The 20,026-nt window shown below is 39.0% G+C and overlaps 1 protein-coding gene and 1 pseudogene across 2 annotated transcripts; both read right to left on the bottom strand.

Moving 5' to 3' along the window:
- Positions 1 to 16,593, bottom strand: LOC132370004 (glycine N-phenylacetyltransferase). 2 transcript variants are annotated; one of them, XM_059929728.1, is made up of 7 exons: positions 16,366 to 16,593; positions 12,986 to 13,082; positions 10,657 to 10,752; positions 5,528 to 5,635; positions 3,597 to 3,723; positions 2,574 to 2,745; positions 1 to 503 (listed from the first exon to the last, which is right to left on the bottom strand). In XM_059929728.1, the coding sequence occupies exons 3-7, from the start codon at positions 10,732 to 10,734 to the stop codon at positions 101 to 103; spliced, it is 888 nt and encodes a 295-aa protein (XP_059785711.1). In that variant the 5' UTR covers positions 10,735 to 10,752; positions 12,986 to 13,082; positions 16,366 to 16,593; the 3' UTR covers positions 1 to 100. The 2 variants fall into 2 exon arrangements, with proteins under 2 accessions (XP_059785711.1, XP_059785710.1); XM_059929727.1 differs by lacking the exons at positions 12,986 to 13,082; positions 16,366 to 16,593 and adding an exon at positions 10,930 to 11,037.
- Positions 16,594 to 18,388: 1,795 nt separating this feature from the next.
- LOC132370003 (elongation factor 1-alpha 1-like) lies at positions 18,389 to 19,547 on the bottom strand (annotated as a pseudogene).
- Positions 19,548 to 20,026: the final 479 nt, after the last annotated feature.

Consider the following 20,026-nt stretch of genomic DNA (forward strand, 5'->3'; position numbering starts at 1 on the left):
TTTACTGCTGATTACAGTTTATTCTTTGTTTCTGCCCCCTGCTCAGCATCTCTTGCCACATGACCAGCCCACCCAGCACTGTCTTGGGTTCGTGGCTGCTTCACAGAGGCACACAGTTCCACTGGTTCCAATCACAGGGCATGGGGATATGTTGCAGATTGTGACTAATTTTCTGTACGATTTTGTTGGCTCTGTCTGTATGGTTATATACGGGGAAGCCGAGTTTGTCCAGAGTGTGGGCGTGGACAAACAACATATGGGAGACGAGACCCTGGCCCCGGTACTCAGGCAGGGTGGCCCCCATCCGCACCTCTCCTGTCTGGTCCATCAGGGACCAGGACACAGGGGTCCCCTCGGGCCCCAGCAGGCAGAAGGTGGGGAAGGTCCGGATACAGCGCTCGATGAATCGCTGGCTCCTCTCATTGCCACCGAAATGCCAGAATTTATTCACCATGGCAGCATGGATAGGATCCAGGGATGAGAGTTTAAACATCTCTTGGTTACTATTGAGAAGAAGGAAAAAGAACAGTCCATAAATCACACATACTGTGGAGTATTATATTTGTTTGCCCCCAAATTGTCTTCAGACAATGCAAATGAGAGCACAGGTAAAGGTATAGATTCTGCAACCAGACCACCGGGATTCATAATCTGGCTAGTTGTGTGATCTCGAGCAGGCAACATAATGTCTCTCTGCCTCCATTTCTTCTTTATAAAGTGGGGATGTTAATAGTACCTTCCTCAAATACTGATATAAGAGCAATTACATCATGAGTACCTAGGACTTGTGCCCATAAACAATAAGAAGTACATAAAAATTAAGTATCGGTCCTTTCAGCAATGCAGTGACTCTCCCCTTAATATGAGGGAATTGATATCACCCCCATTTTACAGATAAGAAAAATAGGTAAACAGAAAATAGGCAAGTGCCCCAAAGCACATGCTAGCAAGCTGTATATAAAGCCAGAGCATAGAATCATGGAATCTTAGAATGTTGGCGTCAGAGGGTCCTTGGCCACTGTGGGAACTGAAGTCCAGAGAGGGGGAGTGATGTGGCATGCAGGCGACCCCCGAAGTACAGAACACTGAATCTGAAGGTATCTGCAGGCTGTAAAGAGGCTTCGGGGGGTGTCCTAGAAAGAGCCCACCATGTGGAACTAGGAGATCTAGACTCAAGCCCATTATGCCCTTAACCATCCATGTGACCTGAACAAGCTGTTTCATTATCTGAGCCTATTTTCTGTCAGGAAACTAGGGATAATATCTCCTACCTTGTCTAGCTCATGGGGTGGACAGGAGAATCAAATGAGATTATAGATGTGCAGGTGCTTTTCAGGTGTCATGTGTGATACAAATGTGAATAAAGCTTTTCCAGGTATATTAACACACAGAGGGTCATAGGATTGGGCATCTCCAGCTCAAAGCTGCACCATCAGTGTTCAGTTCTATTCAGTGTTAGACTGGACATCAATGGGGGAAAATATATAATTTGTTTAAATTCTTTTTTTTTTTTTTAAACATCTGCCTTTTTCACTTTTTATATATTTTCTTAAATTTTATTTATTTATTTATTTATGGCTGTGTTGGGTCTTCGTTTCTGTGCGAGGGCTTTCTCTAGTTGCGGCAAGCGGGGACCACTCTTCATCGCGGTGCGCGGGCCTCTCACTATCGCGGCCTCTCTTGCTGCGGAGCACAGGCTCCAGACGCACAGGCTCAGTAATTGTGGCTCATGGGCCCAGCTGCTCCGCGGCATGTGGAATCTCCCAGACCAGGGCTCAAACCCGTGTCCCCTGCATTGGCAGGCGGATTCTTAACCACTGCGCCACCAGGGAAGCCCCCTGTTTAAATTCTTTTTACTGGAAAACTTTTGCTCTGTGAATTCATTAAATGCGTATTTTTCAAGCATCTGCTATGTTTTCAGTCTGGTTATTGAGGATCTATCAGTGAACAACATAAAGAAGGTCTCTGCACTTGTGGAGTTTGAAATGTTGTAGGGGAGAGGGTCAAAGAACAAACAGGTCAATACATACACAAACAGGCTGATTTCAGATAATGATAAATGCAATAAAGAATAAAAATTGGGTTTTGCAGTTGAAGACTTATGGGAAGCGGTGGTTTTAGACAGGGTTCTCTGAGAAGAACTCTCTGAGGAAATTACATTTGAGAGTATGAATGGCAAGAAAGAGGCAAATATATGAAGATCAGAGGAAAGGACATTGTAGGCAGACAAAGTGCAAATACATGTATGAATGTATGAGATCGAGCTGCAGAAAGATGGCCAGAGCTGCTGGTGGAAGTTAGCTAGAGGGACAGAATGAAGTCCAAAAGGTGATGGGTTCCAGGTCTTACAGGACCTTGAAAGTCCATGAAGGAGTTTGGTTTTATTAAAAGTATGCTGAGAAACCTCAATGGCTTCTTTGCGGGTGAATGGACATAATCCACATTACATACTAAAAGCAATCACCCTGGAAATGGATTGTAGGGAGACAAGAGTGAATATAAGGAGAGAAGTTGGGAGGCTACTTCAATAGTGAAAGATGTGAATAGTGCAGAGTGTCTTTTTTCAAACTCACATGGCTTTGGGTCTGCCATATCCAGCAGGTAAGTTCTTTGTCTCCGGCAGGGAAGGAAGAAGTTTCCTCGCTGTCTCAGACATCATATAGAGAATGCATTGTGTTTGCTTGACCTTAACGAATTTAGGGGTTGCAAGATTCCGTATCACCTCATCCAGACTGGACTGTGAACCTAGAGAGGGATAAAGTTAGGAGAGAAGCAATTGTCCATTTAGATGCTTCACGAAGCTTCCCAACAGAAGCTATGCAGGACTTAAAGTCAGACAATGTTGCCTCTGCTATTTCAAATGACCATGTGACCATGGCCATGTCACTACCTAAGCATGTTTTCTCTTCTGCAATACAGAGATACTAGAAATCCTGACTATAGTACTGTGAAATCGAGGAGAATTGGTATTTAGAAAACAGTAGGCAACCTTGCATGTTCACATACTACATGCCCAGGTATTGGTCTGATACCACATTTAATGCTTACATTAACCTTATGTTTTAGGTACTTTTATTATCTTCATTTTTTATATGTGAGGGAACTGAATAATAGTTAAGTTACAACACTTGCTCAAGATCACAAAACAAGTAACAGGCAGAGCAAGGATGTCACCCAAGGGAGTCTGACTCCAACAATGACAGGTGTTCTTGTGACTGGGGTGGTGCTCAGTGGCACCAGGACTTATCATTCTAATTCTAGGAATGGAAGGCCAGAGGGGGAGCTCTGCTGTCACATCCAATCACCCTAAGGGATCCTGAATATGTCTGAAAAATATATCATGAATCCTCCGGTAACGAGAACCTGCATCACTCACACGTTCTTAAAAGAACCTTAGAGTTTGCAATGTTTGAATTCAACTCCACTGAAGAGATGGTGGCAGCTGATATAGGGAATGAACATCAGCTGAGTGTCTGGAGTTTGGTAAAAGGAAATAAAGGTTGTAGGGGAATGTACTCAGGATAAAAAGTGGCCCTACAGGTATATAGATATAAGCAGTCCTAGCAGCCATCACACATCCCAGATCCCTTCCATACTTTGGATCTGCAAATGTTGTTTCCAGTTGATGACGTCTGATGTGCTAAGGGATTCTTGACAGTTCTTGAGGTCCTTAGAATAGATTTGGTAGCTGTTGGTGTAGTGATCAAAGTCATCTGCCATCTCCTGTTTGGTTGGGTAATATAAATAAATCAAATTGATTATACCCAGTGATTGGAATACTTGTGCTTGGTATTTCATTATACAGTGATATTTTACAAACCTAAATATTGATATTCTTCTTGATGTACTATCATCATTCCTGAATCATTTATATCATAAGACTAAGTAAAGGATTTAATGAATTATTCCACTTATGAGTAAGAAAAACTTGATGAACTAGGTATTTATATGTTACACTACAATTTCAAATCAGCCAAGCACATACCAGTTTACAAAGCATTCTTCAGTAATTCTGTAATCCTCAGGAGAAGGAAGGAATTTTTGTCAAAGACAAGTTTCCATTACAAGAGTAAATGTTACTCTGTTTCAAAGAGTCTCAGAACAAATGGATTATGAAAACAATATTGAAATTGACACAGGTAACTTTGTATTAGAATTCTCACATGTGATAAAGCTATACAGAGTGAAGACACATGATATCTTTAAAATGTAAACCACAATGCACTATTGTTTAAGAAATAATTCATATTCCCAACAAAACTGAAATGCAAAATTTGCACAACAAGATCTCCTCAAAATTAACAAATAAAGAATGAGATTTATTTTGAAGGCAAAGGAAGAAGAGAACAACTACCCAACAAAGGTAGAACAGCTGGAAGCTGTTGTACAGAAATGCCCTCAGCATTAATACCACCAACAATCTCTGTTTTGTTTTTTTTTTTTTTTAATTAATTTATTTATTTATTTTTGGCTGCATTGGGTCTTTGCTGCTGTGCGCAGGCTTTTCTCTAGTTGCAGCGAGCGGGGGCTACTCTTCATTGTGGTGCGCAGACTTCTCATTGCGGTGGCTTCTCTTGTTAAGGAGCACGAGCTCTAGATGCGCGGGCTTCAGTAGTTGTGGCACGAGGGCTCAGTAGTTGTGGCTCATGGGCTCTAGAGCACAGGCTCAGTAGTTGTGGCGCACGGGCTTAGTTGCTCCGTGGCATGTGGGATCTTCCCAGACCAGGGCTCGAACCCGTGTCCCCTGCCATTGGCAGGTGGATTCTTAACCACTGCGCCACCAGGGAAGTCCCACAATCTCTGTTTTAAAGGTTGCATATAAAAGCGAATATTATTCCATTTTTAGATTTCAATAATTAAATTTTCTTTATTTTTGTATTCTGTTTAATTTGCTTTTTTAAAGTCACTATACATTTAAATTTTACTTGTAAATAATTTATATCAAAATACGACGAGATGAATTTTTATTTTATATTTGCAATATGCTTGCGAACATATTTATATTTGAAACAGATTAACCACTTAGTTTGAGTGATTTTTAAAAGTCTGGTACTGAAAATATATTCCCAAATACAAGCATTGTAATTTGTTCTTTATATTTCCTTAACATTATTCATGTTTAACTTCACATATTTTTGGGTGTTATTTTCTCTGCTTAGAATGCAATCTCTGCTCTTGTCAACCTGTCAAAAACCTATTATTCTTCAAAATTCAGTTTTGGTGAAATGTCTGTCATGAAAGCTCTCTAATCCTCTCCCTGCATCCCCTGACATCCATAGTTTCAATCATCTCTTGGTCAGTGCTACTTCTGTATCTCGTATGTTTTTGTACATTTTCAAAGCATGTTGTAATTTATCTGCTTGTCTGTGTTTCCCTCCAGGCTGTGAAGTTCTTGAGGACAAGGACTTGTTCACTATCACTGCAATTCATTTTGGTATCCCCAGGGTCTACCACATTGCAAGGTACATGGTAGGTTCATAGCAAATACAAACATAGATGCATATTCATTCCACATCTGGCACCTTACCTGCTCCTGAGGGCGGATAACCACTGTATTGAAATCAGGCCACCTGTCCACCAGGGCCTTTAGCTTGAAAGGGTTTCCCTGGTTCATGTGGAAGACAGTCCCATAAACCTGCAGTATCCCGACAAAGTGAGAGAAGATCAGCTTATTAGGAAGGGATGGCAAAGTGCCTTGCGTTTCATCAGTTCAAAGTCTGTTTCTATGAAATGAGGGTAAGTACCTAATAGGGCATTCAGTTCAATCTTCAGGTTCTACTTTATTACTCCAAATGGAAATAGATTTTGGGGTCAAACAATGAGAATATTATATGAATATATTTTAAAATCCAGATAAATAAAATGAATAAATTAAAAATCATCTACTATCACATTGTAGAATTTAGTGTTCTCTTTCCATTTTATTCCATTTATTTACACATAGTTTTTAAACATGAAATTATCTAATACATATTAATTTAACATCTATTCCCCCCCATACATACACATACACACTATACTATGAGTGTATTTCCATGTCAGTAAACACAAATCTACATAGTCATTTTTAATGACAGCATAATAGCCATTATATGGAAGGACTCTAATTCAATTTTACTATCTCTTATTGCTGGTCATTTCAGTGTTTTCTAATTTTTAACAGTTTTTTCTTCAATGAACATTTTTTTTTTTGCATAAATCTTTGCAAATATGCCTGATATTACAAATTCTAGAAGGGGAATTTCTAGATCAAACGTCAACTGCAGTTTAAAGATTTTCTTTCTTACACACATCTCCAAATTACCTTCCAGAAAGGTTAAATGAACTCCTGCCTACTTAATAAGTAGAGACAGAGCATAGTATTAAGAACACAAGCTTTGGTGACCAAGGTCCAAGAACATCACATATTGGGCAATCTGTTTAATCTTTACTACAAGCATCGGTTCAAACATTGGTGCCCTCAAAACACTGAAGAGGCTGAGAAAGAGAGATTCTCCAAACTAGAATGGACCCTGCGGTTGTGGGGAGGGGAAAAACAGTAGTACATACTAGGGCAGACCTCAGGACCTAAATGCATTGGAAACATGAGGCCTCAGCAGATGGTATGGAAGGATGCCAAAGACCAGGGACCAATGGAATGGTGAACATTTCAGTGACAAAGGACCACACCTCACCCTGTGCCTCCCTACCTTCGCCATGAAATGTTTATGTCAGACTAAGGGGAAAGAGGGGGAGGCAAACTTTGACTTTACTGTTTTTTAATAAAATTATTAAATTTCTGCCATCAGCAGGGGCTCAATATAGAAATTAAATGCAGTTTTAGGGAAAATAAAAAATAATAAAAATACATTTTTTAAACATTGGAGTGTGGAACAAGTGACATTTATATATCACATTTCTGTGCACATGGTAGCAACACTAAGCCTGAACACAGTGATGAAGGCAGCCACTACAAATTGAATGAATTGGGGTTAACATGTGAGATAAACCTATTTATAACAGTTTCCACTACTTTGAGAAAGAGATGGGCCGTCCTCAGGCCATGATACCCGAATTTTTCTCTCACTTGAGACTTTAGTGAGTATTGAATGAGAATGAGTTTTAGGTCATACGTTTGTAACAAGAACCATTCCTACAAATATTCTAGATTTCTGCTTATGGGAAAAAAACCATGTCATCAAAGAATCAACTGAGTAGAGAGGAAAAGAACCATATTTACTCATTAAAACCGAGGATCTCATATTGTGGGTTACTTTGCCTCACAAGAGAGTTGGCTAAGGCTAGTAGTGCCAAGAATTTTTTCCAAAAAGTTGGGATCCACTTAACACAAGAAGTAAATAACAGTTCAAACATCAGAGATCTACCCTATAGAGATGGAAGAAAACAATTTAACCTGGAAAACTTTTCAAAGCAGCCACTCAAGATAAAAATATCTCAGTCCACAGAGCACCTAACTGATTTAGTAACTCCCCCTCCTCAAAAAAATACAAAAGACTTTTGAGTTAGACTTTTGAGTTCATGTCAAGCACTTTGTGTAGTTCCTGATATTTGGTAAGTGTTCCAGAAGTGTTGGCTATAAATTTTATCATATTTTATTTAATCCTCCCAACAGCTCCGCAAGGTAATCATAACCCTGTTTAAGGTTGAGGAATGTCTCCCGAGAGTATTTACTTTCCGGTTTTACTCATTTTACATGCAAGAGCACTGAGACTTAGAGATGTTTAATTTTTGCAGTGTTACCCAGAAAACAATGAATTTGTGGGGTCAGACTGACCTTGTTCCTTTCGACAGTTCCCTACCCTACCTCAGTCAGAAGGATCAGCGTCTCTGGGCTACACTAAGCACTCATGGCTGAGTCTACACACGATCCCTATACAAGGTGTCAGAGCACCAGGAAAAGGTAAGAAAAGGTGTAATATGATGCTATTCCTTCCAGGTTTCCCATCAGCATGATCAGTGTAATTAACCATACTGAATTATACATCATATTCATGCTGCCCTGAGAAGTCCAGAGCTGTGATTCATCAACAAAAGAAAATGAGATTTATTTTAGAGACAAGCCTTGTAAATTAACAGTTTATACCTAAGGTTTTTTGTTGTTGTTGTCTCTTGTTGGTTTTTTGGGAGGGGTGCTTATAAAGGTATTGATTTTTAATTTTTAATTCCAATTGTTCATTGCTAGCACATAGAAAAACAATTTTTGTATTATAGATACTCACCTTAAAGCCTTTGCTAAACTTAGTTATATATCTAGGAGCTTTTTAGGGTTGCTTTTTGGTAGATTCCTTAGGGTTTTTTACATTACACAATCATACCGTCTGTGAATAAACACTAATTTATTTCTTTCCAATACATATGTCTTTTATTTCTTTTTCCTGCCTTATTGTACTGACTAAGATATCCAGTACCATGTTGAATAGAAATGTGAGAATGAATATCTTTGCCTTGTTACCTATCTTAGGAGGAACATTCACTCTTTCACTATTTAGTATGATGATAGATGTAGATTTTTCCAGTATGCTTTTTATCAGGTTGAAGAAATTCCTAGTTTGCTGAGAGCTTTATTTCTATCAGGAATATTACATTTTGTCAAATATTTTTTTCTGCATCTATTGAGAGAAGATCAGATGGTTTTTCTTTTTTAGTCTGTTGATATGGTGAATTACATTGATTGATTTTTGAATGTTGAACCTGCCTTGCATTTCCAGGATAAACTCCCCTTGGTTATGATGTATTATCCTTTCGATATATTGATGGATTTGACTTGATAGTATTTTGTTGAGGGTAATCTCTGTTCACAAGGGATATTGTTCTGTAGTTTTCTTCTCTTGTGGTACCCACTTCTGATTTTGGTATCAGGGTAATTCTGGACTCATAAAATGATTTGGGAAGTATTTTCTCCTCTACTCTATTCTGCAAGAGTTTGTGTAGAAGGGGTATTATTTTTTCCTTACATGTGTAGTAGAAATTGCCACTGACACCATCTGGGCATGGAGTTTTCTTTGTTGGAATGTTTTAAATTACAAAATCAATTTCTCCAATAGATATAGGACAATATAGTTTGCATTTTTCTTCTTCAGTGACCGTTGGTAATTTGTGCTTTTCACAGAACATACGTTGCAAAATTTATGAGCTCAGTATTGAAAATAGTGTATCCTAATATCTTTATAATGTCTATTGTGTTTGTAGTAATGCTCCCTGTTCTATTCCTGATATTTATAATTTGTGTCTTCTATTTCTTGGTCAGTTTGGTTAGAACTTTACCAACATTATTGGTTTTTTTCACTGAACCAGAGCCTAGATTTATTGATTTTCTTAATTGTTTTCTCCTCTCAAATTTATTGATTTCAGCTCTTATCTTTCATAATTTTCTTAATTGTGTTTGCTTTGAGGTTAATTTACTCTTTTTTTTCTAGTTTTTAAGGTAGAAACTTAAAGCATTGATTTGAGACCATTATTCTTTTTTACTATAAGCACTTAATGCTATCTATTTCCCAGTTATCACTGCTTTAGTTGCATCCCAAAACTTTTCAAAAGTTGTATTTTTATTTTCATTCAACTAAAATACTTCCTAATTTTCCTTGTGATTTTTAAGCATGATTTATTTAGAAGTGTATAATTTCTAGAAATTCAGGTATTTCCCAGACACCTTTCAGGTTTTTTTAAATTTTGAATTTAGTTCTATATTGTTCAAGGACATGCTTGGTATGATTTCAATTCTTCTAAAATTTTTAAAATTATGGTCTACTTTGGTAAATGTTCCACTTGCAATTGAAAATAATATGTACTCTGCTGTGGTTGAGGGAAGTATTCTATAAATGCCAATTAGTAGCTGGTTCATTGTATTTCATATGTAATAAGTTCACATATATTTAAAGGTTTTCTGCCTATTCTACAAATTGCTGAGAGAGGAATGTTGAAGTCTTTATACCTGTGTGTTTCCCTATTTCTTCTTTCAGTTCTATCAGTTTTTGTCTCAGGTACTTTGAGCCTTTGTTGTTGGGTGTATACATTTCAGCCTTTCTTATGTCTCCTTGATGAATTAATGCCTTTATCATAATGCAGTGGCACTGTCTAGCAATAGCCTTGTCCCTTTGCAACATATATTATTGCAAGAAAAAACACTTCTCTATGGTATAAGATCACTTCTTAAACACAATTTCTGTCTCACCCCAAGTTAAACATAATAATCCTTTGGGGTTTGACAAAAACAGAAATTGACCAGTTATTAATTACAAAGAAGTATCATAATGGTTAACTTTTCATCAGGCACTTGATTGTTTGGGAAGAATAAATTACACATTAACTTTGCCAGTTCTGGACAAACTTCCAGTGTTATATAACCTAAGAGCTGAAAGGGCACAAGGGAAAGTTTTTGGGTCATCACACAGCAAAGAACATAGTGGATTCAAATCATAGCATTGCCACTCACTATTGCTGTGATCTTGGTCAAGTCATATAACTGAGCCTCCGTTTCCTCTTTGGTTCTACAGACATGATGTACCTGCCTTGCAGAGAGATGATGTAAACTAAATGAGATGCAAGATGAGTGAGTGTCTGGCACAGAGTAGGTGCTCAGTGAATGCTTGTTCTCTTTCCCACCTTTTTCTTAGGCTGTTGCTAGTCCTTTTTTCCCTAAGAATGTTCCACTCTCACCTTTAAGGACTCAGGGAGGCTCTTCCTCAAGGATTTCTCTAACATCTGCAGCAGTTGTGGACCTTGTAAGTGGAACATCTTGGCAGGTACCTGAATCTAAAGAGAGGATCAAAAACCAAGGGATGAGAAGTGCTGCAAGACAAACAAAGACACCTAAGCCCTGTTATCCTGGAAAACAGTAATTGCTAAAGAAAGCTCTCCGTCCCCTTTGTGTTTTTGAAATGTCTTCCTGCAAAGAACTGTCCTTCATCCGTTTGGCTTAGTAAGACTCACCATGTCCCCCTGTTACCTATGACAAGTCCAGCTACTAAGCCTTCAAATTCCCAATCTTCAACAAATGAACAGCTCATACAACTCAACATCAACCCCACCCCCAGACAACCCAATTAAAAAATGGGCAGAAGAACTGGGTTCTTTGTAGCCCTGTTTACTCTTCCTTCATAAATGGTTAGCTTGACTGTTTATCCCCACTGAACCATCAGAACAAAGTGTTCTGATGTCTTAACAAAAGTTATAGGCTTGAGCGCACATTAATCAAGCTTCTCTCCTCCACACAGGGCTCTGCACTGTGACCTACCCTCAGCCCGAGCCAACACGGGCATTCAGAATGATCCTCCATGAACCTTGCTTACTCCTTTCCATAGAAGAATAACCATTTCCTGCCTGACCTTTCAGGTGTTTGTAGATGTTATGGTCTAAGAGTTCTCCTGTTGAAATAATACCCTCTTTCTATTACAGCACTCCTTTTCCCCACTCTTGAAATAATCCTTTCAAATAAAGGCTCTCCTTACCAAAGTCTGGTCTTGATTTTTATTCAACGGTATCTTAGTATGGCTTCATTATAATTGAAATAGACTTTTGTGACTAGTCTGGAAACCTAAGTATTGATTTATTCATCCATGCAGTCATTCACTTATGCAATCGCTCAATAAATATTTATTGAGAACTCACTGTCATCTCAACAAACGTGGTGAGTGTCACCTCAGCTAGACTGAACTACATTTCTCAGAATTCCCTTCTCTGTACATTTCCAGCTAGGGTGGGCCACAGAGAGATTCCTAAGGAGGACCTGGAGGGCAGAATTGAAGCAGCAGGCATTTTGCAGCTAACCTCACGACCCAAGGTAGGGGCTGGGCTGGCAAGTGCTTCACTCTCCCCAGATCTGCCTTCAGCTTGTCTGTCACCTGGGCCAGGTGTGGGTGTTTGGCTCCTTAACAAAGGAACCTGATTTCTGCAGGACACCCATTCTACCAAGGTCAGGGTCGGTAGGACTGACAAAGTTTCTCCGGCCCCGTGAGCCTCAGCTTATACTGTGGGTTTCAGCTTGTTCTTTCTCCCTCTCACGTTCCTTTCCCAGCTACCTTCCCTGTGTACTTCAGTCTTCAGCACCAGATGGGAAGAAACAGCCTTACAGAAACTGCTGAACTAGGCCACACAATTGCATAAGGTCGAATCCCTGTAACAAATCTACTTTTCCGCTTGGACCCTGACCGATACACTTAATTTTGATCAACTAACTCTCTGAGCAACTGTGAGCTTAGATTTCCTGTCGTTTAAGCACTCATAATCTAATAAGGAAAATAAAACACGTACACAACTAACACATGCCCCATAGAAAGAGCTAACTTATCCCATAAATATGCAATTACAATGCTATAGAATTCATGACATTTTGAAGCAGCCATTTTGATATGCTTTAAAATATAAATTATTCTTCTCATTTTTATTACCAAATGATATTGAAAACGAATTCAGTCACCGTATCCCCAATCCTCACCTCTTCTTGAGCCTTATCCCATCCCTGAACCTAAGAGTCTGATGTGTATAGTATATATTACTATGTAATATAAAGCAGCATTTCTACATTTTGACTCACTGTATGAAATTAGGATTATCAGAAGAATTGGATCATAACATGCTGACTAAAAATGTAGACAGAAGACTGTGGCAAATCAAATGTTCTGCCTAAGGCCTACGAGATTCACAAAAGACAGAGACTACTTCTCAGTGGAAGCTTATAGCGTTCTTAAAGGAGATTGCACTAGAACTGGCCATTGAAGAGAGGATGGTGTTAGATGTCAGCTGCCATATTCCTGGGAATGACTGGCTAACTCTTTCTGACAAGAACTATGGAGAAAGTTTTGTTAGACTCAAAATGGCATTAAACTTGGAATATGCAAAACCCTGTATATATTAGGAGAGAGTCACTGTTGTTTAAACTCATTTATTTACCTATGTTCCTGACTGTTCTTTTAAAGGTCATCCCTGGTCTATTTTTGGTATCCAAAAATACCAAATACTTACTTTGTAAGTAAATACCAATACTTACTTTGGCTTCCCAACTCTCTGGTCCCTGTGTTCAGGGCCCGCTCCTCTTTAGCTCAGCCCTTTGGGAAGGCTGGTCCTTTGGGATGAGCAGGTAGAATCTGTACTTGGAGAAATGGTACTAGCATTAGTTTGTGTCTATTGGCAGTAATGCTTCAGTTATCAAAGACTTCATTTCATTTTTTGATCCTGCTGTTTTAACATGTTGGAGAATCTTGGACAAATTAATGTTTTGATTTTTCATATGTGTTCCCTTTTACCTGGAATTTTTGTCAGTTATCTGGGGAGAAAAATAGTCCCTTCATTTAACCAGGAGGTCCCATCATGATTTGAGGGGAGGAGAGTCTTGACCAGAACCACTAAGGGAGTGGTTATCTCTCTTTTTCCCCACCTTTATTGAGATATGATTGACATATAATGTTGTGTAAGTTTAAGGTGTACAATGTGATGATTTGATACATATGTACATTGCAAAATGATTACCACAATAAGGTTAGTTATCACCTCCATCACATCACATATTTCTTTTTGCATTGTTGTGAGAACATTTAAGATCTACTCCTTAGCAACTTTCAAGTACATAATACAGCACTGTTAATTATAGTCACCATGCTACACACCAGATCTCCAGAAATTATCTCATAAATGGAAGTTTGTACCCTTTGACCAACATCTTTGCATCTCCTCCAACCCCAGGTCGCTTGCAACCACCATTCTTCTCTGTTTCTATCAGTTTGGTTTTTTTCAGATTCCACATGTAACTGAGATCATAGCGTATTTGTCTTACTCTATCTGACTTTTTTCACTTAGCATAATGCTCTCAAGTTATCCATGTCACAAATGGCAGAATTTTCTTCTTTCTCATGACTGAATAATATTCCAGTGCATAGATATACCACAACTTATTTATCCGTTCATCCATCTATGGACACTTAGATTGTTTCCATGTCTTGGCTATTGTGAATAATCCTGCAATGAACATGGGGGTGCAGATGTCTCCTCAAGATAGTGATTTAATTTCCTTCAGATATGTACCCAGAAGTGGGGTTACTGGATCATATGGTAGTTCTATTTATAATTTTTATAGGAACCTCCATACTATTTCCATAGTGGCTGCACCAATTCATAATCCCACCAACAGTGCATTAGGGTTCCCTGTTCTCCACATCTTCGACAACACTTATCTCTTATCTGCTTGATAATAGCCATTTAAACAAGTGTGAGGTATTATCTTATTGTGATTTTGTTTCGAGCATCTTTTCATGTACCTATTGGCCATTTGTATGTCTTCTTTGGAAAAATGTCTCTTCAGGGCTTCTTTGCTCATTTTTAAACAGGATTAAATATATATACAATATATATATTTTGCTCTTGACTCGTATGAGTTCTTTACAAATTTTGGATATTAACCCCTTATTGGTTTGCAAATATTTTCTCCCATTCCATAGGTTGTTTATTTTGTTGATTGTTTTTTTTCTCTCCATAAGCTTTTTAGTTTGATATACTCCCACTTTATTTTTTGCTTTCGTTGCTTGTGCTTCTGTTGTCATACCCAAAAACTCATTGCCAAGACCAAGGTCAAGTTTTTTCCCCCATGTTTTCTTCTAGGAGTTTTACGAATTCAAGTCTTAATACATTTAAGTCTTTAACCCATTTTAAGTTAATTTTTAAAGTGTTGTTTGTATCTTGACTGTAGCTGCTGTGGGCAGTCACTGGGACTGGTAAGACTCACTTAAGTCTTGTAAATGAATTTTTTTTTTTTACTATCAAGGTAAAGTCTATAAGTCTCCTCTGTTGTCCTTCTATTCCCCACAAGACCACAGAATATTTCTTTAACTCAGTATCTGATTTAACAACTCCTGCCTTTCTTCATTTTATTTATGCTCTACTTCCAGAAGACCTTCTAAATCCAGCTTTTGCTCCTGTTTCAAAGTCTTACTCAAATTTCAGATTTTCCCCTATTGACTCCCTCTATTTCCTCAATCCAAACAAAACAAATCACTCTCTTTTCTGCAATCCCCTAAGATTATGTACATATTTCAACCACACAACTTGTTACAATAAATTGCATTTTGTCTTCTAGATTATCAGTCCTCTGGGCAGGGCCTCAAACGATTTATTTTATTATTCTCAATGTTTATTATACACAGTAAGGACTCAATATCTGTTTAGTGATTGAATGTACTATGTATTTGTATCAACATAATCGATTTAGTCACTCTGCTTACCAAGGGGGAAAAGACTCCTTCATTCATTCAACAAGTACTTGCAGAAGGCCAACTATGTTCTGGGCATGGGAATTTCTACTAGTTGCTCCTTTGAAAAAAGGCTCAGACCAGAATAGAAGTACCTGTGCCATATCTTGGAAAGTATCAAGACAGTAGTAGACATGTTTCATTTGTAAAGACTAATCAGACATTAGCGAGGAGCATTTCACAAAAAGATTACATGAAAATATGAAAAGTTCAATTTGATGCCAGATTACTGGGGATATTAAAGTATCAACAAGTACATTTGGGAAAACTTTCTGCACGTGTGTGCACACACACACTGAAAACACAAATATGGTGTTCAGTAAATGCAGTTGACTAAAACTGAGGAGATTCATTTTATGGGTTGCCAGCATCGATAGTGGGCAAAGTCCTATAAAGCACACTTTGAAACCTTTGACAAAGCCATTCCAGTACTGGGAATTTATTCAAAGAAAACAATCCAAATGAAGAAAAATACTCTGAAAAAGTTTGTAAAGCAACACAATATTAAGTAACAAGGAAGTATTGGACACAATCTCAGTGTCTCTCTGTAATTTACATAAATTATGATCTATCATTAGTTTTACATTCATATTTAATATCATCTGTATTGTAATTCTTTTACTAGAATCTACCTTGTCTCTTTGACACTTTAAGCAGGGCACTTAATTTCCCTGGCCATCATTTATCCAAGGGGGAAAAAAATCTGACTGTGTAACTCAGTATGTTACTAGAGGATTAAATAAGACCATATTTGCATAGTATGTCAACAATCTCTGTTATATACTGAGACCTGAACCAGCCTATTCCGTCCCAGATGCTATTACATTTTCTATCACCCATCTACCAATGGCAAGCTCCCAAACTGCTCCACGTTTATCAATTCAGAATAAAAGCCTGTCCTTATCCAGTGAAAAACTTCTCACAGAATTAGGATACTGCCGTACACACAGTAGATGCCTGATGCAGGTTTCTCAAAGGGAATAGTTTCCTTTTCATCTGACATAATCCTCAACACAGATGAGCTCAGAAATTCTTATCCACATCCAACAGCAGCATTTTGATTCATTCCATTTCAGTGCGGAAACAGAAGGAGATGAGGTGTCTCCGAGCAACGATCCTTTGTTCTCACCTGCAAAGCTGTCTTCTCATTCAGTCTCTGCAGAGGTCCTCAGAAAAAAAGAGGTGGCCGATTTTTCCAGAAGATGAAATATGTCTTCTGGGTATAGTGGTCTTGAAAAGTGTACTTTAACCTGTTTGATCCAAAAACTGCTGAGCTGAGGTTCGTAATAGAATTCAGGCACCAAGCTGCATGCCTGGTAGTGGAGTGCGAGATGGAGTCCCTCCCTCCGGGTCCCATGTTCAGGGACACGGCTCTGTAACATTGAGACATTGGCAGAGTGCCTCCTGAGGCTCTTTTTCCAGAAGGCTGAGCTGCTTTCTGGTCCTAAAGGTCCTGCCAACACTCAGCAACTCTGATCTGTGAAGCCAGCTGGCTAAGAACTGGGGAGGCAGGTGGATCGCTACAAGAAATACCTACTTCCTTCTCTTCCCTTTCGTAAATACCTGCAGCAAAAGCAAGGGACAACTATTGTTTAGATTTGATGTATAGAATCAGAGCTGTTTTTTTTTTTTTTTTTTTACCATAAGTAAAGAAATTACTTGGAAAGACTAAAGGGTTTAGAATTCTCCCCCTTAGACTAAGCTCAGTAAACCTCAAACAGAATAAACAGAAGGAACTCCCCCCCCCCGGGCATATATTTAAACTACTGAGAACCCCCATTTAAAGATATAACCTTAAAAGTAGCCAGAGAAAAAATATTTTATACATAAGGGAATAAAAGTACAAATAATGGCTGACTTTCAGAAGTTATAGAGTAAGGTCTAGAAGATAACATTACCATGTCCAAGCTCGTACTGCTCACAGAACAATAGGGCAATAAATCGAGAGACAAGTTGTTGGGGCGAGGAATAGCAGCTTTATTTGGAAAGCCGACAAACCAAAAAATAGTGGACTTGTGTCCCAAAGAACCATCTTGCCTGAGTTAGAATTCAGGCTTCTTTTATACTAAAAGGAGAGGGACTAAAGCCAAACATTTCCTGGTTCCAGTCAGTCTCTGGAGAGGATGTGTTAATTTCTTCCTTCCTGCAGTTATTCACAGGTGGACCTGGTCAGGATGTTTCCTGTGAGCCTAACAAAGGTATTTTAGCTTCATGCTCATTATCTGGGAGGCAGGGTTCCCAGAGATGGGCCATTATGTATAATTTAAGATTATAAGCAATATCTCTTTTGTGATTAACTTATAATAGAATACAAAGGTTGTTCCCTGTCACAGTTCCCCACTGTCAGTGTCCATTCCACAATCTTGTGGGGAAAGGGATGAAGACCACTCTGGCTACTTTCTGCTGAATGGGGTCAATGAATATTCCTTAGAATCTTTAGTCAGTAGTAAAATCCTCTTTCCTTTTTTATCTACGACTATTTGAATCTGATGAAACCCCTTAGCATTTTGTTGTCTAATTTGTAATTGAACTTGGAGTTTTGGTTCCAGTTCCCAATACATATACTAAATTCCTATGCTATTTATTTGGACAAAAATAAACAAATAGGTTGATGCTTCTCCAGCTACAATGAAATTACCATTTACTTCAGTTGGATAGGCTGACCTCATGAACAGAGTTTAGTTTAGTGCTCAATGTTCTACCATATTTGGCAACTGCTAGTTCTTTTAGAGCATTTATGGATTCTCCCACCCAGGCAGACACCTGGAATGGCCTATCATACAATATTTCAAAGGGGCTTAATTTAAGCCTGCTTCTGGGAGCCACTGATCCATGACAGGGCAGCTGGCAAGGCTGTATCCCAAGTTAAATTAATATTCATTTTCTCAGTTTTTTCCTGTTGATTGAGGTCTCCAGGATGAATGTTGTTCCAATGCCTTAATCCAAATCAGGGGACAATTTCCTTCAGGAGGGCTTTAACCAATTAAAAAGTACTGATTTTTTATTTATGTGTGTGTTTTTCTAAAGTGCTGATTCTAAAAACTGCTACACACAAAACAAGTGGCCCACAAAGCATTCTCCTTCCCTTTTGAAAGTTTTATCATGCATTGTTAATCATTCACCAGTCTTTTATTTTAAATTTTAATGGCTAATTGAGACAAACAGTTCTGAGACCGTTCTTCCACCACTGATTAAGACTGGGGTGGCAGATATTGGGGATAATATTCATTTAGCCCTCTGAGCTTTCTGGGCAGACTTGGTGACCTGGCCAACTCCAGCTGCCTTCTTATCCACTGCTTTGATGATAGCCACAGCAACCATCTGTCTCATGTCACAAACACCAAAATGACCAGAGGAGGATAGAGAAGCTCTCAACACACATGGGCTTGCCAGGAACCATATCAATGATAGCAGGATCACCAGATTTCAAGAATTTGGGGCTTTCTTCCAGCTTTTTCCCAGAACGATGATCAGTCTTCTCCTTCAGCTCAGCAAACTTGCAAGCAATGTGAGCTGTGTGACAATCCAGCACAGGTGAATATCCAGCACTGATATGGTTCAAGATAATCACTTGAGCTGGAAGCCACCTGCTTCCATCAGTGGGTCATTTTTGCTGTCACCAACCACATTGCCATGATGAACATCTTTGACAGACATGTTCTTGACGTTGAAGCCCACACTGTCACCAGGAAGGGCTTTACTCAAAGCTTCATGGTGCATTTCAACAGACTTTACTTGAGTTGTAATGTTGACTGGAGCAAAGGTGACCGCCATGCTAGGTTTGAGAACACCAGTCTCCCCTCGACCCAGAGGGACAGTACCAATACCAATTTTGTAGATGTCCTGGAGGGGCAGACACAATGACTTGTCAGTTGGATGAATTGGTGGCAGGATGCAATCCAGAGCTTCAAGCAGCATGGTGCTACTGACATTGCCATCTCTAGGGCTGACTGTCCATCCCTTGAACCAAGGCATGCCAGCACTTGGCTCCAGCATGTTTTCACTATTCCAGCCAGAAATTGGTACAAATGCTACTGTGTCAGGGTTGTAGCCAATTTTCTTAATGTAGGTGCTGACTTACTTAGCAACCTCCTCATATCTCTTCTGGCTGTAGGGTGGCTCAGTGGAATCTGTTGTTAGCTCCAACAACTAGCTGTTAGCTCCAACAGCTAGCTGTTTCACACCCAGAGTATAAGCCAGAAGGGTATGTTCACGGGTCTGCCCATTCTTGGAGATAACTGCTTCAAATTCACCAACACCAGCAGCAACAATCAGGATAGCATAGTCAGCCTGGGTCAACATGATTTCGATAAAGTCAGCATGTTTTTGATAAAGTCTCTGTGTCTTGGAGCATCAGTGATGGTCACATAGCACTTGCTGGTCTCGAATTTCCACAGGGAGATATCAATGGTGATACCACACTCACGTTCAGCTTTCAGTTTGTTCAAGACCCAGGCATCCTCTTCAGAGACTTTATGTCCAGGTGGGATACTCTTCTAACCACCCTGAAAAAGTATCCACAAATACTGGCAGATATCTGAAATCTCCTGCAGCTCAAGGCATTTGAGTCCAGTCCTCAGTGGCACAGGTTCCTATGTTGGGTCCTCATCTGGGGAGGTCCAACAGCAGTCTTTGGGTTTATTTTTAGCACAAAACATGCAATTCTGATTGACTCGCTGGATGGTGTTGTGTACATAAGGCCCCATTACATACTTTTGAATCCATTGCAATTTGGCATCTCTCCCATAATGGGCACTATTTTTTTTTTAATCACTCATCAGTTTTATACA

The sequence above is a fragment of the Balaenoptera ricei genome, chromosome 8, assembly GCF_028023285.1.
Source record: "Balaenoptera ricei isolate mBalRic1 chromosome 8, mBalRic1.hap2, whole genome shotgun sequence".
NCBI lineage: Eukaryota > Metazoa > Chordata > Mammalia > Artiodactyla > Balaenopteridae > Balaenoptera > Balaenoptera ricei.